Source organism: Rattus norvegicus, chromosome 10, assembly GCF_036323735.1.
Source record: "Rattus norvegicus strain BN/NHsdMcwi chromosome 10, GRCr8, whole genome shotgun sequence".
Taxonomy (NCBI): Eukaryota; Metazoa; Chordata; class Mammalia; order Rodentia; family Muridae; genus Rattus; species Rattus norvegicus.
Window position 1 is genome coordinate 5,045,001 of NC_086028.1, and position 18,095 is coordinate 5,063,095.

At 43.3% G+C, this 18,095-nt stretch overlaps 1 protein-coding gene across 4 annotated transcripts in view; it reads left to right on the forward strand.

Annotated features, from left to right (window-relative positions):
• The window catches only part of Txndc11 (thioredoxin domain containing 11), a 57,495-nt gene that overhangs the window by 22,537 nt on the left and 16,863 nt on the right, over positions 1-18,095 (forward strand). For 3 of the 4 annotated variants that reach the window (XR_010055165.1, NM_001127532.1, XM_008767481.4), the window contains 3 exon segments: positions 4,013-4,106; positions 14,523-14,635; positions 16,691-16,891. Coding sequence is in view for 3 of the 4 variants with exons in the window: in NM_001127532.1 (NP_001121004.1) it covers positions 4,013-4,106; positions 14,523-14,635; positions 16,691-16,891 (408 nt within the window). In the remaining variant the exon portion in view is untranslated. 4 annotated transcript variants of the gene reach the window in all.

Sequence of the window (18,095 nt, forward strand, 5' to 3'; positions counted from 1 at the left end):
GAGAGGCAGAGGTGGACAGATCTCTGAGTTTGAGGCCAGCCTGGTCCACAGAGTGAGTTCCAGAACAGCCAGGGCTACACAGAGAAACTCTCTCAAAAAAACAAAAGAAAAAATAAAGAATAAGAAAAGAAGTAAAGATAGGCAGCTGGCTTGTTTACTGCAGAGCTGGTTAAGCCTCTGGGAATAAGGAGAAACAACAGACCATTACCAGGACCTAAGCCCGGTGTCTGCTTCTCAGGACCAGGTTGGCCCAGGTCCTTAGCTATCTTCTCCAAAAGGGAATCTGTGAGGACATTAAATACAGGATCGGAGTTGTCTGTTGCAAGCTAGCTCACAGATGTGGCAAAGCATATGAAAGCTCAAGTCTACTAAAGTTTGTATGGAGATCTATTTCTTCCTCACCCAGGTGGAAGCAAGACATGTGAAAAGAATTGCAGTATGTGTCACTAATTTATGGTATTTGTTAAGTAATGATATATCTTCTGTTGGACAGACATTGCAAGTTTGTGGAACTCTGCAGATTTTGCTTTGCCTACAGCATAACCAGAGCTGTTTGATAACTTAGACAACCTGCAACAGAAATGAACAGACACTACCACCTTATCTTACCACCCCCTTTATATTATTTTGAAGTATTAACATTAGATTATGTTATCAAACATGCCAGTTCTCACAACTCAGCACACACTGCCACAGAATTGTATCTTAGCTAGCACTTAGGGTAGACTATGCCTGTGATAGTTTAATTTTTTTTTTTTTTTTGTTCTTTTTTTCGGAGCTGGGGACTGAACCCAGGGCCTTGCGCTTCCTAGGCAAGCGCTCTACCACTGAGCTAAATCCCCAACCCCAATTTTTTTTTTTTTTATTTTTAGTTACTTGCACATCAGATGGTATATACACATAAATCCAGGTGCTCTCAGAGGCCAGAAGAGGGTGTTGGAGGCCCTGGAGTTGAGTTACAGGCAGTTGTGAAGTGCCCGACATGGGTGCTAGGAACTGGACTCAGGCCCACTGCAAGAGCAGTGTTTCCTCTCAACTGCTGACCTGTCTCTGCTGTCTCATGGTTGTGTTTTAAGTAGGTAGCATTTTAGAGTTTACTCAGCTTTTGATCATCTTGTACGGTGTAAAGCTTCTGTTCTTCATTCCTTTGACAGTGAGGAATGAAAATGACTTTTGCTGTGTTCTGCATTGTAGTGTTTGGTGAATATCCTTGCTCAGACTACTTACTTGACAGTCTCAGATACCCATCACTGTTAGAAACTACAGTTTGCTGCAGTGACAGTAAACTTTAAACTTACTGCTCTCAAAGGGCACTGCAAATGGTCCAGGTGTTTTTCATTTTCCAAGATCTAATGTGGGTAAACCCAGATTGTGGGTCCCCAAGCCCGACAATCTGAATTTGATCTTCAGTATCCACATAGCAGAGAGAACTGACCCCTGAATATCATCTCCTGACCCCCAAGCATCACCACAGCATGTATAGACACACATGCAGATGTAATAAATAATTGCGATGTTCCTTGGAGAACCAGAGCTTGTATTCATTTTACTTTCAATCTGTGTAGATGTTTATTTTACACGTATGTAAGTGTATTCATTCATGGATGTAGACAAGTAACTGTGGATCATCATGCACATGTCCACGTCCATGAACTTCTGTAAGGTAGTGTGATGTGGAAAGAGAAATGAAATTCACGCGGGATATTTATTTATTAATATTTGGAACTAATTTATTCCATTGGCTTTGGTTTAGGAGAGTGATCAGAAGTTAAAGAAGTTTAAATGAATCATTATATTAGTTTCTGTTTTTGTACAGTATTAACAGTTTCTAGAATTTCTGAAAGGTTGTCTTTTGTCCATGATAGGAAAGCTCATTCTGTTACGGAACGGCTGGAATCTTAAGGCAAATGTGCTCTGCTGTAAATCTACTGTGGGCTGCCTTGTAGAAGGTGTTCTGAAGGAGTAGAACAAAAACGTTAGTGTCCAGCATTCGCTTTTGTCCTGGGCTGGGGTTACATGGAGAGTGAGCCTTTATCCAAGGCTCTGGGTTCCATCCCGTACAGCAAATGACATGAAGAGACGGCTTCCTCATTTCTTCCGTTTGAGAAATAGACTACTTGCTAGATTTTTCTAGATGTTAGGATTAAACATTTTGTCTCAGGGTTTTACTTTGTTTTGTTTTCCAGAATGAAAGCTAGTTGACTTAAATGAATCTAGCAGGTAGTTTAGCTTAGAAAGAAGAATCTTCATTATAAACCAGAAACAACTTGTTTTGTGCAGCACACTATTTAGGGGGGGGGGGTGTTGGAGGACACGACAAATTTTTGTTGTCTGAAACAGTTTCCTGCATGCCATGCTGGCCTCAAACTCATATATAATAACTTGGAACTGGGTCTCAGAGGTTAAGAGCACTGACTGCTCTTCCAGAGGTCCTGAGTTCAATTTCCATCAACCACATGGTGGCTTACAACCGTCTGTAATGGAAGACAGCTACAGTGTACTCATTCATATACATAAAATAAATAAATCTTTTTTTAAAAAAGGGCAACTCAGAACTCTTTTTCTCCTGTTTTTACCACCATTCTGGGCCTTTTCTTTGCTTTTTAATTTTATTTTTACTTTTATTTGTTTATTTGTTTATTTATTTATTTATTTATTTATTTATTTATTTATTTATTTTGTGAGACGGTCTCACTGTAACCCTGGCTGGTCTTAAAAGTCACTATGTAGAACAGACTATGCCTTCTGAAGGCGGGATTATGGCTTTGAGCCACCATGACTGGTTAACGTTGGTTTTAAATATTATCAACATATGAAACTTCTGTCTCAAATCTTTGTGTCCAGTTTTGTCCCAAGGCTCTGCCTTTCCAGTTACTATAAGAGCGTGGTGCTGAGGGCATCAGGCTAAAAAGGGCCCATTTATATCAGACTAATGCTTATGACTGTAGGCTCTCCCTTCATGTTAGTTACCATGTGAGGAATTGGTGCTGCTTCTGGTAAGAAACCATTGCTTATGTGATCACCCCGAGGCCATACATTTAGCTCCTGAAGCTTGGGCTGGAGCTTAAGTCTTCTGACTGTAGCTCCATCGTTCATTCCTCAAGGATTGGGCTGGAGAGATGGCTCAGCGGTTAAGAGCACTGACTGCGCTTCCAGAGGTCCTGAGTTCAATTCCCAGCAACTACATGGTGGCTCACAACCATCTGTAATGGGGTTGGGTGTGTCTGAAGACAGCTACAGTGTGCTTATATACATTAAGTAAATACATCTTTAAAAAAGAAAAGAAAAGAAAATCATTCCTCAAGGATCTCTTAACTGTTAGGATCTTTAGACAGATGTCATTGCCACAGAACCAAACAAGACAGGAGTGCCATGCAAGGCAGATGTATGGTGGAGAACAGCTAATTGTTTTGGCATATTGAAGGGTTATTCTCTGCTAACCCTAGAGGAATAGATTAAGCAGATGGCATTGAGTTTGAGGATAGTGGAGAAGGAAGGCCAGAGTTTCTTTGTATTGGATGGATATGGTATTGGATGTGGAGAAAAAGAAGGGACCAGGTTACAGATGAGGCCAATCAAATGTAGCCCAATTTCTACCAAAGGGAGAAAGTAAATTTAGAGAGGAAGTGACTGAAAGAGAAACCCAAGAAAGGTACAGTGATGCTACTGGTATAATAGAACCCGAGTACTGGTTAGTATTGCTATACTATACCCAGCACTACAAGGAATGAGAATCTGAACGTGTGGGATTTGCTGCCAGGGCTCTGTGCTGCCAATATGGGTGGGAAGGTCCGCTTAGGGAGGGAGGGGCACAGTGGGAAGGCTCCTTCCCTCACCACAGCCCACACGCAGCCTTCCTCGGGCAGTCAGATGTAGAAAATGAAATGTGGCAATATGTTCACCATCCATGCCTAGCACCACATATTTTCAGATACTTCAGATCTGTAAGGTAGCAGCTATTACTCATAAGGCCGACAATGCCTGTCACCTAATTGTACTCTTGTCCCTGCAGCCTGGAGTACTCGGCTACTTCGAATTCAGTGGCTCTCCCCAGCCTCCTGGATACTTGACCTTCTTCACCTCAGCACTGCATTCTTTAAAGAAAGGTAAAACAAATTTGTAGTAAGACATTGGCACATTAAGCAGGGATGTACTGATTTTTGTATGTTTTGGCATATAGTATCTTTATGATTATATTTTCTAATTTGCTAGGTTCCTTTTCTCAATGAATTTTTAATAAATAACTCTTGTTTAATTTCAATTAATAAAGCATTGTATTGTACCAAATATTCTCTTGCTGGGCATGGTGGCGCATGCCTTTAATCCTAGCACTTGGGAGGCAGAGGCAGGTGGATCTCTATGGCCTCCAGGCCAGTTTGTTCTATATAGGGAGACCCTGCCTAAAAATAAATTAATTAATAAAATAATCAGATCTATTGTTTATTAGGTGTAGCACATTGTTATATAAATAGAGTGTGACCCTCTGAGGACAAAGCATGTTCTGTCTTAAGTTTCGTTTGTTCTGCTGTCATCTCAGAAGACAGATTTTTATCTGACTCATTGCTTACCCAGGCGATAGTTATCTATGCTATGCCTTGTAACTTAGGGCCCTTCCTTCACAGGGTGGTTTCCAAAAGTCACAGGTATGCCACAGTACGTCATGAGCCTGCTGTCAGTCTCACTCTTCACACACCACATATGTGTACTGATCCCATATCCTCTTCCTCTTTCCATATTGCTTTGTGTTCTCTCAAGGTCATGGCCGAGTCTGTCTGTCAGTTCTGTTGGATACATTCACCATGCACTTGTCTCTGATTCTTTTGTTAACGTCGTGGTGCTTCACTCACATCTGGACTAGACTGTGAACGCTTAGCTGTTTTTAGTTTCTCCCTTCCTCTTCCTATGATACTTTGCAAATGGTCCTCTCTAGAAGGCAGAAGAGCCCTGAGCCTGTTAGTCTCTTATTCATCCTCAGGGTCCAGCTCAAATACCACTTTATAATCAGTGTCCAATGAGCCCTCCCTGAACCTAAGTTGTTCCTTGTTGTTTCTTCCTAGTACTTAACACCACTCATGGATACATTTATGAATATAACTATAAAATAATTCATTGACTGTCTTTTTACACTTAAGTTTCTGGGGGTGAGGAGCATGACTTTTTCTCTAGTGGCTGGGTATTTGCCGAGTGATCCCAATAGATTAACCATCTATTTTTTCTGGGTGTTAGATTATTTCAGGTTTAAAAACTTAAATAGTACATCATTATTATATCAAACAATTATCTGACTAACCATTTTAATGTGCACATTGTCTTGGGTTTTATGCACTGAGAATTGACTCTGTTCACATGTTGTCTAGCAGATACTGGGGGAGGAAAGTGACCTGTTATGTAAGTATGTCCTGTCTACTTGAAAGACCGAGCTGCAGAGCTGCAAGTGACTGATTGGGATTAGTAAACCCCTGTACTAGGGTTAGACCCTCTGTCTTAGGCTCCTTCACTGAGCTACATCCCAACCCTCTTTACTGATCTTATTTTGAGACAAGGTCTCACTACGTTGCTCAGACTGAACTGAACTTGCAATTGGTCTGCCTCGGCCTGCCAAGTAGTCAAGATTGCAGGGCTGTACCATTAGGTCTGGCTCCAAGTTTGAATTCTAAAAATAAATGCAACGTAACTAAGTTTAGAAGTACACGCTCAGAGCCCTTCATCAAAGATCATACATAAAGCTGAATGTGAGGGGATCTGGTAATCCCTAAAATGAAGGCAAATTCAAATTTTAGAACTGAATTCTTGAGCTGTTTCAGGATCTGGAAAGCTTGTTTTTGTTTTGTTTTGATTGATTATATTCTTCTATGCCATGTTAGTAAGTAATGAGTCATTCATCCTAAACTGCTTTTTCATTTGGAGTTTTTCAGATGGAAAAGCCTTTCCAGATACAAGCCAGCAGCCTTCCTTCCCTCCTTTCCTCTCTTCAAGCTAGACGAGGACAAAACAGGGATAAATAACAGGAGGTTTCTCAAGAGAGAGAGAGAAGGCTAAAGCTACTGTAGCCAGTCATGTTGGTGGGTTTACAGTCCTAGCTACTCAGGGAGCTGAGGAGGGGGTCATTTGATGCCAGTCCTGGAAAACATAGCCAGACCCACACTCCAGTACAGAAATGATAAAACAAAAACTGGGAGAAAGTTGTAGTTGGCAGAGCCTCCCGTCTAGGATGTTCAGGGGCCCTGGGTTCTTTAGATAATCACAAAATCAAACCACACAAAGCCAGACACCTCACAAGTACAAGATGAACATGTTTACTGACTTGACCGATGGTTGCATGAAGACTTCTCTGATGACATGTGTGGTCGGATTTACCTTTTCTCTGTCCTCCCACATGCTGGAATTCTAGTCAGGTCTTAGAATCCTGTTACGTACAGTGTTAGGAGCTGAGATTCACACTTACTCATCCCAAGTGACTAAGTTCCCACTTACAGTTAATGAACTGTTTTCTTAACAAGGAGGAGGAGGAGGAGGAAGACATGTTTGGAATTATTTTTTCCTTAATATGTATATCCTGAAGAATTACCTAAGATGAATCTTGCCCTGAGCATCTGGATTCACTCCCCCTTTTCTCTCTCTCTCTGACTCTAGGAAGGAGTTATTTTCCTTATTGTTAATAACAGGTGCACATAAGAGAAACGTGTATATATTTTTTAAATTTTTATTTATTTATTATATATGTGAATACACTGTCGTCGTCTTCAGACACACCAGAAGAGGGCATTGGATCCCATTGTGAGCCACCATGTGGTTGCTGGGAATTGAACTCAGGAAGAACAGTCAATGAGCCATCTCTCCAGCTTGAGGTGATCATTTTTATAGATACAAATATGATGAATTTATGGCTTTCTAAGCTGTTATTACTTGGTAAAGTGTAGATAGATTCTACTCCCTCTAGTTCTTGTGTTCTTGTGAAGCCTTTTTTATATACATCCATGCCTTGGGTGGATTAGGGTTGGAATTATGTTAAATATGGGAACTGGTTTGAAGTCAGTTCCTAGATTCATGCTGACCTCCCTTTCTTACTCAGAGCATGGTTACTCATTTAGTTAAAGCTTCCTTTGATTCTTCAGCGTAGGTCTTAGTGGGTTCTCATTAACATTTCCAAGTGCCAAGTATTTAACTGTGGGCCTGTATCTAGGACTTTTAGGACCTGAAGGAAAACAGCCTTATCCAGACAGCAGAGTCGTGTTCTTAGAGCCATTCAGTGTCAACATTCTTTATTATTCTTTTGCTTAAAGAAATATGCCAGGTGGTGAGTTGTGTACACCCTTAACCCATAAATATGCTCAGGAGGCAGAAGCAGGCAGATCTCTGTGAGTTCTAGGCCAGCCTGGTCTACAACATGAGTTCCAGGCCATCCAGGGCTACACAGAGAAATCCTGTCTCGAAAAACCAAAGGAAGGAAAAAAAGAAATATAGTAATTGGTGATGGTTGCTCATGATTATAATCCTGTAACTCTAGAGGTGGAGGCAGGAGGTTGCCTCTTAGTTGAGGTCAGCTTAGATTTCTGAATGAGACTTTGTCTTTAAAAAGAAAAAGATGAAATTAGTAGTGGGCTTAGTGGTTTGCATGTATTTTCTTTTTCTTTTTTTTTTTTTTTTCCATCTTAAAGGAGTTTTGCCCTAGTAGCCTTTGAAGGACACTTCAGCTCTAAAATGCTGAGATCCTTCTGTAGTAATTATAGGCCTATGAGGCAAGAGTGCTTCTCTGATCTTTAAAGGGTTGTCTTGAGGGAAGGAAGCACCTCATGTGGCTGACTTGATTAGCACACAGTACAGCCTGAAATAGGTGGAGGAGGGCTTGTAAACCCATGTTCAAACCAGCTACACTCTTGGAGGGTGGAAAGGAAGAAGTTTAAAGGGAAGTGTTTGAGAGCTTCACACTGTGCTTTGGGATTTAATGAACAGGACTGCTGCTGGGAGAGTGTATATTTTCCTGTCAGGAAGATGTGTGACAACAGCTCTTTAGCTCTGTAGTTTATGCTCTTCTGGAACAGTATATCTGGAACTGCATCTTGCTCTCCCTCTTTCTCCAGCTCACAAGAGAGGCTTTTCTGTGTTTATGTTAGTAGTGTCTTGACAATCACCGTATTTGTGGTCCCCAAATGCCACATTTCTTTCTACACAATGACTTTAGCCTTTATGTGAAGAATCATGAAAATATACAAACCTCAAAGTTACATTTCTAGGGGATCATACAAATATCACAGTAGTTTATACACAGAAACATTTCTGCAATGCGTCAGGGTTTTTTTTGGGGGGAGGGGGGAGTGTTGAGACAGGGTTTCTCAGTGTAGCCCTGGCTATCCTGGAACTCTGTAAACCAGGCTGGCTTTAGTCTCAGAGATCTGCTTGCCTCCACCTCTTGAGTGCTGGGATTAAAGGTGTAGGCCAGTACCTACCACCTGGCTAATGTGTCCTTTTGTTTTTTTAAGGTTTTTCATTTGATAGACATGTTTATCATTAGACCTGAAGTCGTCATCATAAGCGCACTGGAGAGGGAGTCACCAGCTACATTGGGACAGTTGTTATGCTCTTTTAGCATAATCCTACTTTTTTCCCAATTTATCTAAAACCCTGAAGAAAAAAAAGGAGAGAGAAAACCAGAAGTTAATGAGACCAAGCCACACTGGTTTGACTATTGAACGGTCACAGTTAACCAATATAAGAAGTTTAAAAGACAGAAGCCTAGAAGAGAAATTCCCTTACAGTTATCATGCCCCAGTCATGCAGCGTAGTCTGCTGAGCTTAGTTGTGGAGTAGACCATGACGTACTTATCACTAGGTGTCTGTGTGCATCTTCTCTTCCCAGTGTTCCCCTTTGTTCAGATCCCTAAGAGATTAGCTCACACAGAAGTCTCCTGGAGGCCTGAGAGTTCTGCCTTGTTCAGCTCTAGCCTGTTTGTTCTTTGGGGATCCTTTGGTACAGTAGTGCGCTGAGAATAGCAGGTGCTGTAGGTGTCTGAGACAATTAAACTGTGTGAGCTCACTTTATAGTTAGAATACTTATCTCTTTCTGAATGGTAATTATCCCGATGTCGGAGGGGTTCTAATGGGGAAGTTTAGGAGGTACTGTCTTGTGTCCTGGCTGTCCTAAAACTCACTGTGTAGATCAAGCTGGCCTCAAACTTAGAGATCCACCTGCCTCTGCCTCCCAAGTTCTGGGATTAAAGGCCTGAACCACCCTGTGTGCTCTTCTCTTCTCTTTTCTAATGAAAGTAGCTATTCTTACTCCTTCTTTAACATTTGAAAGGTTAACATTTTACCTTATTGAAATGGTTCATGGCTCAGAAAATGTGTACTCTCCTTAATATAAAACTGCTTTTAATATTTAATCCTGACTTTAAGGGAAATGGTACTAAACAAAACAGACTGAGATGAGAGCATTCAGAAACCCCCTAACAAAATCCTGATGCAAGCATGAGAGTCCAGATTGACCTGAGGGGAAACCACAGGGAGCTTCACCAGCTCCATTCTCCTTGCACCCTTAGTAAGCAACAGTGATGGGTAGTGACAAGCGTGTGTGCAAGGAACAGGAAAAGTAACTAAAGCTGTCCCTAGGGTACATGGAAATTAGAGTGATGTAGTCTGTTAGTGGCAAAGAGCCCCAACCTTCTAACAAATGCCCAGAAAGTGAGATTGAGGACTCAAAACAAGATGGCTGACCACCGAAAGCCCACCAGACTTTGCGGACACCAGTGCCTTCTGTTGCTCCTTGATACAATCAATGTTCGTGGAACATTCCTATCTTATAGTGTGCCTAAGAGTGGCTCAGTGGGCTCTAGGGACACAGGGTCCATGCCTCAGCTCTTACAATAAGACAGTTGTCTGAGTGTTTTCTGTTCCCCTCAGAGAGAGAGAGAGAGAGTGAGTGAGTGAGTGGCCACAGTTCAGGGCTGGTCAGCTCTATCTGATTAGCCATTAGCACATGCAGCTGTTCCCTTGCCCAGACGCTCTTTTAAGATTGTCTTGTCACATTTGTGGGCGTTTTTGCTACCATTTGCTGCTCTGTGGTTACTGGGGATCTGAAGCTGGCTAAGGACCAGGCTCATAGATAGACTGTATTGAGACCTATAAGAATTGACTGAGGAGTCTGAAGTGGTGATGCAGTGTTAAGTGAGCTGCTCTTGCAGGCCGTCCAGGGTCACATCTCAGTATCTTTGCTAGGGACTCACAACTGCCTCTAACTACAGCTCTAGGCGCGCGCGCGCACGCACACACACACACACACACACACACACACACACACACACACTTTTCTAATCTTTTTTCTTTTGAAGATTTATTTATGTATTTATGTGAGTGCTCTATCTGCATGTACACCTGAATGCTAGTAGAGGGCCTCAGATCACATTATAGATGGTTGTGAACCACCATGAGCTCTGATGGTTCTCTTAACCACTGAGCCATTGTTAAGAACTGGTGCTCTTAACCATTGAGCCATCTTTCTAGCTCCCCTTTTTTCTGATCTTTAAAAAAAGTATTAGAATGTGACTTTTCTCATGTTAGATTTTTTTTTTTTTTTTTTTGGTTGGGGTTCAAGACAGGATTTCTCTGTGTAACCCTGACTATTCTGGAACTGGGTCTATAGACCAGGCTGGCTTCAAACTCAGACCTGCCTGCCTCTGCCTACATTAAAAGTGTGCAGTGCCACGCCCATCTCTTGATAAATTTTTCTTAGAGGGGTCAAGGGAGGAGAAAATATGAGCTTTAATTTAAATTCTTCAACACATTCCAAGTTGTTTAGTTTTGTTTTCCTTTAGACACTCATGGAGCCTAGGTTAACCTTAAATTCCCTACATAGCGGAAGATAACCATGAACTCCTGACCATTCTACCTCCTATTATGCCTGGCTTTCATAGTTCTTAATTAAAATATTGGAACCTCATTACTTGTAAAATAAAAGGATTCATTTTCTAACTAACAAAGGTGTAGGACACGCCAGTGCCTGTTCTTATAGAGTGCACTCAATTATTCTTAGACTGTAAACTTTCTGTGTTGGTCCAAGTATTAATGATTACATGAGATTGCAAACTTGATGTACTTCTTTCTGGAAAGTTTCCACCATGTTCACAAGAAGTTTGATTTTTATAAATGTCTTCATGTGTGAAAAGTAACATTTCAGAGTTGCAGTCTGTTGGGCTCTGCTTTGTGTTGGGCAACCCGTTTCATTTATGCTGATGCAGTTAAACTGGCTGTTGAATGGCCCCATTCAGCCTCCGGGTCAGGCTGTCACTTTTTGCTCTTCTGCTGCAGCATATCATGCTGGCGATGTTAGCAGAGTCCCAAATCATGTCCTTCTTGGCTAATTCTCATCATAGGAGTCACAGGATCCAGCCTTCCCTGCGCAGTGTCATGTAGGCTCTGTGAGCTTCAACTGAGGCTTAGCTGCTGCCTTTCTTTTTCCTGATATTTTTGTCATCTGAACTTAATGTGTTGAACCATTTAAACTTTTTAAAGGGACTTAGAGAGTGGCTCAGTGGTAAGAGTGTCTGCTGGCATATGGAAGGCCCAGGGTCCATCCACAGGACTGTAACACATATCTCTCCTGCTTTTTCGCCTCTCATCAGCCTCTTCTGTAGGAGCCTGGTGCCTTTCAGTGGAGATTGACAGTTGGGGATGAAGGTCTGAGTGCTAGGTATACTCTTTGGTGGCTTTGGGGAGTCCTGAGTTCAAAGTCTCAGCAGATAGAACCAGGAAATGTGTTTATACTCACATATGAATGCATCCATATTTTTACATCCTATACATATGTGCAAATGAAAAGCTAGCTTATACAATTCTCTTTGATTCAAGTCTGACACAGTAGGATTCATTTTAGCCTTTCTCTCCTGCAGTATAACTTCTTACCCCAGTAGTAAAAATCCTGGTTCCCATGATGGTCATATGTGTGGGTAAAAAGATGTGTTAGTAATTTCAGGATCGCCTTGTGGGAAGCATTTTTTTTTCTTTCTTTCTTTTTTTTTTTTCTTTTTTTCTTTTTTTCCGGAGCTGGGGACCGAACCCAGGGCCTTGCGCCTGCTAGGCAAGCGCTCTACCACTGAGCTAAATCCCCAACCCCGTGGGAAGCATTTTTAATGAGATGTATGGACTTCGCCCAGTTCTCTTGGCCCTTGGCCTTACAGCTCTGCAGTTACTGAGGTTGGTTCTCCCCTCAGGCCCCCCCCCCCCCCGTGGGATATTGATTTGCAGTTAGTTTTTTGCAGGTCATTGCTTTCTATAGTAACTTCCCTGCATTTCCCTCACGTGACTGTGGCTTCGAGTCAGATGCCCAGGTTTATGCAGGCCTCCCCACATAACCACTCCTGTGCTTTCTGGTTTATTCTTGTTTCTCTTGTGTCACTTACAGGTTTGTGTTTAGGATTGTTTACCGTGGTAGAGGGGTGTTCCTACTGTCCTCGTCAGCTGCTCTTCACCCAGTGGCTAAGGCTGGGGGGTGGGACTTGGGATTGAAGACACCTTTTTCTGTTTTGGAGACAGGATCTTACTATGAAACAGCTTGAACTGATCTGGACTCACTCTGTAGACCAGGCTGGTCTCCGACTCACAGAGACCTGTCTGCCTCTGCCTACAAGTGCTAGGATTAAAGGTGTATGCACCACAGTGCCAGGCTTTGAAGGTGATAGATAGATATCTTTATGTGCTGAATTGACTATGTGGTAAGCTGGTAGCATCTGAAACTTAACTGATCTTATTTAACATCTATAGTAAGGAAGGAGTAGGAAAGGGCGAGTGTTCACTACACTATCTTATATGTCCCCCTGCAGTACGGAACACTTTATTTTATAATTGTGCAAACACTATAGTATTGCATGGCCCCTGAAAAGTAAGGAAGACTTAGCAGGGAAGTTGCTTGCTGTTGAGCTAACAACCTGGGTTTTCTGTGTCCAGAACCTGTAGCAGAGGTTTTCCTGACTAAAGTCATGCTATGCACACACAGCAGACTAAAGCCTATTCATTTGTTCATTCACTTATTTATTTTTAGAGACGAAAGCATCATATATGAGGATATGACCTCTTTGTGCCCCAACACCAAACTAACTTTACCTCCTTTCAGATTCTTTTTGTTCTGTTTGAGGCATGTCTCCATATTTTGCCCAGCATGGCTTAGGCTCTTCCTAGGCTCAAGCACTCCTCTGCCTCCATCTTCAGAATATCTGGGACCATTCAGCATGTGCCTCTTTACCTCTTTCCGGTTCTGTATACATTTCTACTCCCCTGTGCCCATTAGAAAAGAATACTGTTTTCCAAGCGTGCTGGGTTTTGTTTTAAACTGTAAACAGAAGTTGTGCTGTTGGAGGTGTTTTTGTTTTTCTCCTTTCTTCCCACCCCCACAGCCCCCTTCTCTCTGTTTCTTAACACAGGATTTCTCTGTGTAACGGTGCTGGCTGTCCTGGAACTTGCTTTGTAGACCAGGCTGGCCTTGAACTCAGAGATCCACTTGCTTCTGTCTCCTGAGTGCTGGGACTAAAGGTGTGCACTACCACGCCTGACGTGCTGTCCTTCTTTGTTGCTAGCAGTCCACAAACTTCTGTTGTCAGGTCTCAAACTTTACCTTCTTCCGCTAGTGTTATGCCAGAGCCTCCGGCGCTCTGCTGGTTGTTAGTACTCTATATTCCCCATGCCTTACATTTCAGGCTCAATGTGAAGGTTGAAAGTGGTATTATTTGCTCTCCTCAGAGAGAGATTGGGTATTTTTTGATGTAATGATTATCCAGGACCATTCCCTTTCTGTGATGTGAACATTTTAATCATATTTTTTTTATTGTCAATTTGTGTGAGTTGTTTGTATATGCTAGATTCACTCATTTCACATATAGTTAGTGGCACGCCGTGCCACTTAGTTGCTAGAGTGCTTGCCTAGAATGCATAAAACCCTGGCTTTGCTCCCCAGCACCCTATAAACTGCTTGTGGGGACACATTCCTTTAATCCAGTACTGGGAAGGTGGAGGCAAGAGGATCAGAAGTTCAGAGTCATCTTCATCCAACTAGGGTACCGGCAATAGATCAGAACTTAAATTCCTAAGAGGAATTTGGATAAAGTAAAATGTAAGTAAATAAATAAGACAGTGTAGGTGCTTACAGGTATCATCAACATAAGAAGAAGTTCCAACATTTCCCCAGAGCTCTCCTCCCCGAGGACGTGATACGAGGCATGTAGTCAGGGAAAGTGAGAAGGAGCTAGACATGTCCAGAGACAGCAGCTTGTGCCTTGGCCCAGAGGTAGGCTTGTTGGAGCAAGGGGAACAGGGTGGCAAGGCAGACAGGTCATATAGCTGCAGGTAGATGTGGCAGTCTTCTCGGCCCAAGTGACTTGGGACTGAAGAGTGCAACTCCTGCAACTGCTCCTTCCAGGGCCAGGCCAGGTTAGCAACAGCCTTGCTCTAGGGCTCGGCGCATTAGGACTGGATCAGTGGGTTTGTGTTGTTTCAAGGCCTGAGCCCTCTCTTTAATAAAGGAAAATTTTCTGTTTCAGATTACCTAGGAACAGTACGATTTGGGGTTATCACAAATAAACATCTTGCGAAACTGGTATCCTTAGTACACTCTGGAAGTGTGTATTTACATAGACATTTCAACACATCACTTGTAAGTATTTTAAAATCACATTTGTATTAGCGCAGTGGTTCTTAACCTTATGTAGGTCACAGACTCAATTAAGAACTGGATAAAATGTATGAGCTTCTCCCTAGGAAAGAACGTGTGATGTTATGTGCAAATTGAGAATTCCTGTAAGACCACTCTAAAGCCTCGCCCAGATAAAGAAAGATCTGTGTGTTAGAGGGCTCTTGACTGTGCTGTCTAGAACCTGTTTGCTTAGATTCTTAGATCCTGGAATAGCTTTGCTAGTTGCCCTTCTCCAGTGACTGCGGCTGCTCAGTTGGCTATCTCGCACTCTAGGCTCATGGTCTCTGAGATGAGCTTCCACTGGGCAGTGCTTTCATTTGTTCCTGTGTGAGATGCAGGGGGTAAGCTGCTTGTCCCCTGCACTGGCGGTGCAGTGTTGAAGTTATTGTCAAGACACAGGGAGAAGCTGATAGCTTCTCACCTCAGAGGGCCTGGGCTCTCCTTGTCTCCCTTGTTTCCTGACTTCCTTTGTTTTTTTTGCTGGGCCTGCTGCCACTCAGCTACTCTGAGCGCTGAGCTTCACAGCTGCGTCCTTGCTCCTTAAACAGTCATTGCTGATGGGGTATTTTTCTGAAGTACTTTATTTTTAATTACATTTATTTTGTCACACACACACACTGGTCCAAGGACAATCTCAGGAGTTTATTTCCTCCTACTATAAATGTCCTAGGAATGGAACTCCGGGGTCAGGCCTGGCAGCAAGTGCCTTTCCCCACCGAGCCCTCTTGTTGTGTTTTCATTGCTGACAGGATGGCTGGTATTTGGGTGCAGTGAAGGTGTCTTCCCCTGACCCAGGGTCATAGGTCTTTCTAGGTGCGGTTGAGAACTCACCAGGGGTTACCCTCGCTTGCCAGTCATTTTAGCATCTGCCTAACTCTCAGAGCTCACAGATGTTGTGCTTTTCTTCTTGGTATTCATATCTGTTAAACGTGCTTTTGTGTTTTCCAAATAGAAATGTTTACCCCACCCCACCCCACCCCCACCCTCCTCTGAGCATTGCTGCCTCTCCACGGCCTGCCCACTCTTCTTGTGCTTGTCTCGCTCTTCACTTCCTCTGCCTTGCTGGCTCTCATTTTCTCACAGCATTATTTTAGCCGACATGTATTTATAGCACAGGACACTGCAGAAGAGTAAGGGAGGAGAGGAGGACTGTGCAGTAGTTCTGAGACTGCCCAGGCTTCCTGCCTCTGGTGTTCATCCTCAGGTGCCTTTTAGCGAATGGAAGGTTAGTGTCTTAAAAAGCAGTAGCCACATTCATGTGAAATCACTTAGGTCTTCATTCTGGCGTTCCCTTGCTTCCTTTTGTGAAATTTTCCAAAGTATCACTCTGGAAATTTTTTGAAACTTGTGATCTATATCATTGGACTTTCGAAAATACTTTTACATTACAGAAAAGTCGAAGTGAAAATGGCAAGTGTCTCTTTCCTTCCTGTTACACATAATGCGATCTAGGACCTGTGTAAGCTCAGCGCACTCACTGATTTGTTCTAGTATCTGCTGAATCCCTGTTCAATGCCAGGAATTTGTCTAGTTACTGGGGTGACCGCCAACAAAGCCTTTGCAGCCTCTGCCTAGTGGATGCTTCACTCTGGCCTCTGGGGCAGAATTTGGCAAGCTAAGATTAAGATATAACATCGTGTAACCATAGACAATAGATCTAGATTATTCGAAACACCACATGGTACTTTATAACGCTCCTTGGGGTGATTCCAGGTCGTCACAGCCACCTGAAGGCAGGCAGTGTGTCTGGATAGGTGAGTCTATCTCTGCGGGAAAAAGGTGAATCCAGTGATATGAAAGTCACCTCTTACTCCCATAGTGGCTTTCTGCCCACTTGTTGAGACTGTGTGGAGAGGTGGGCTAAGTGTTGGCTTTACAGCCAGTAGTCATGGCCTCTGGATGCCTTTTCCTCCCTCACAGTGCAGCTTGACCTGGCCTCTGGAGTGCAGTACTGGTGCTGTGCTCGGCCTTGTCTAACACACTTCTGCTTTATTCTGTTATATTTGTCCGTGACAGGTCTTCCCCAGGGAAGTCATGAACTTCACGGCTGAGAACATCTATAAGTGGGCCTCAGAAAACCAGGAGACCCTCTTCCGATGGCTACAACCCCATGGAGGCAAGAGTCTGCTGTTGAACAATGAGCTGAAGAAAGGACCAGCACTCTTCCTGTTCATACCTTTCGATCCCTTAGCCGAGAGGCATCCTCTCCTAGATGAGGTAAGAGTCCTAGTGGTTCTGACTCCTGCCATAGCTCTCCTTCCACGTTCAAGGGCACTAATCCATCATCACAAGTAGCCATTGGGAATAGTAGTGGGGCTCAGTGGTCTTTGACTGGGACAGGGATTCCCCACCTCTCTGACTATTTGCTGCTCTGGTCTAGCAGAGAAGAGAAATGAACTCACTTCCCCAGAGACCACGCTCTTCTTCAGATGATTGCATTGACCTTCCTGTTGAGTGGGGGCTGGGAGCTCAGGCAAGCTGGTAAAGCCTGCAGAGTGCTACTTTTGGGGGACCGAGCCAGGCACAGCTGCACTGTGTGTGACGTGTGCCTTTATCTCTGAACCTTAATAGTTGTACAGAAGGACAGGTTTCCAGAGACAGATGCCTGTCGGCTTCCCTCCCTCTTGCCCTGCTTTCTAGGATCTCCGTTCTCTCTAGGCATGAGTTTATTTTATACGTGGATCACTTGGAAACACTTAGAGGGAGCAACAACAATCAGCAGAGAGCCTGGGATTGCTAAATTGAATTGACTAGGGTTTTAGTTATTTTTTCTTTCCTTCAAGGATCCCATAATTGGCCCAGACTACCATCTGCATCACTCACTGTAGCATAGACCAGTCAAAGCAGACAGTGCCATCCCTGGGCTTCTCAGCCCTGCTATGGAGGCTGGGGAAGAACTTCTTCTCACCAGCCAGGCTTACTGTGCTATTCGCCAGCATTTGGTTCAATTGTTAGCCCCACTGGGATCCTTCTAATGGGTGCACAGCCTGGCTTTAAAGGAAGAAAAGAAGTGAAGCAGTTCTGTTCCTTCCACTGAACTGAAGTGGAACTTAAGGCTTCATTTCTTAAGAAAATGTGCATCGCATGAATGCTTTATGGTCCAAGAATCTCTTTTTCATGCCCAGGCCTCTATGCCATCTAGATCAAGAGTCGACAAGGTCTTTTCAGGTTCCAGCTTTGGTGGTAGCTGTGGCTGTAGTTTTTTTACTCTAACTTTTGAGACCTTGTCTTCTTTGACTTGGGCATGCAGGGTGGCAGCGTAGTGTTGGCCAGAGTCTAGTCCCTTACTTCAGAGGGCTGAGGTTGAGTTTGCACCAAAGGGAGGCTTTGTTTCCAGCCTCATGTTCTCAGATGAGCATCTCCCTACACATTCTGTTTCTAGAATCTACCAACAGGCCTTTTTTAAATCTCAGTTTCTGTG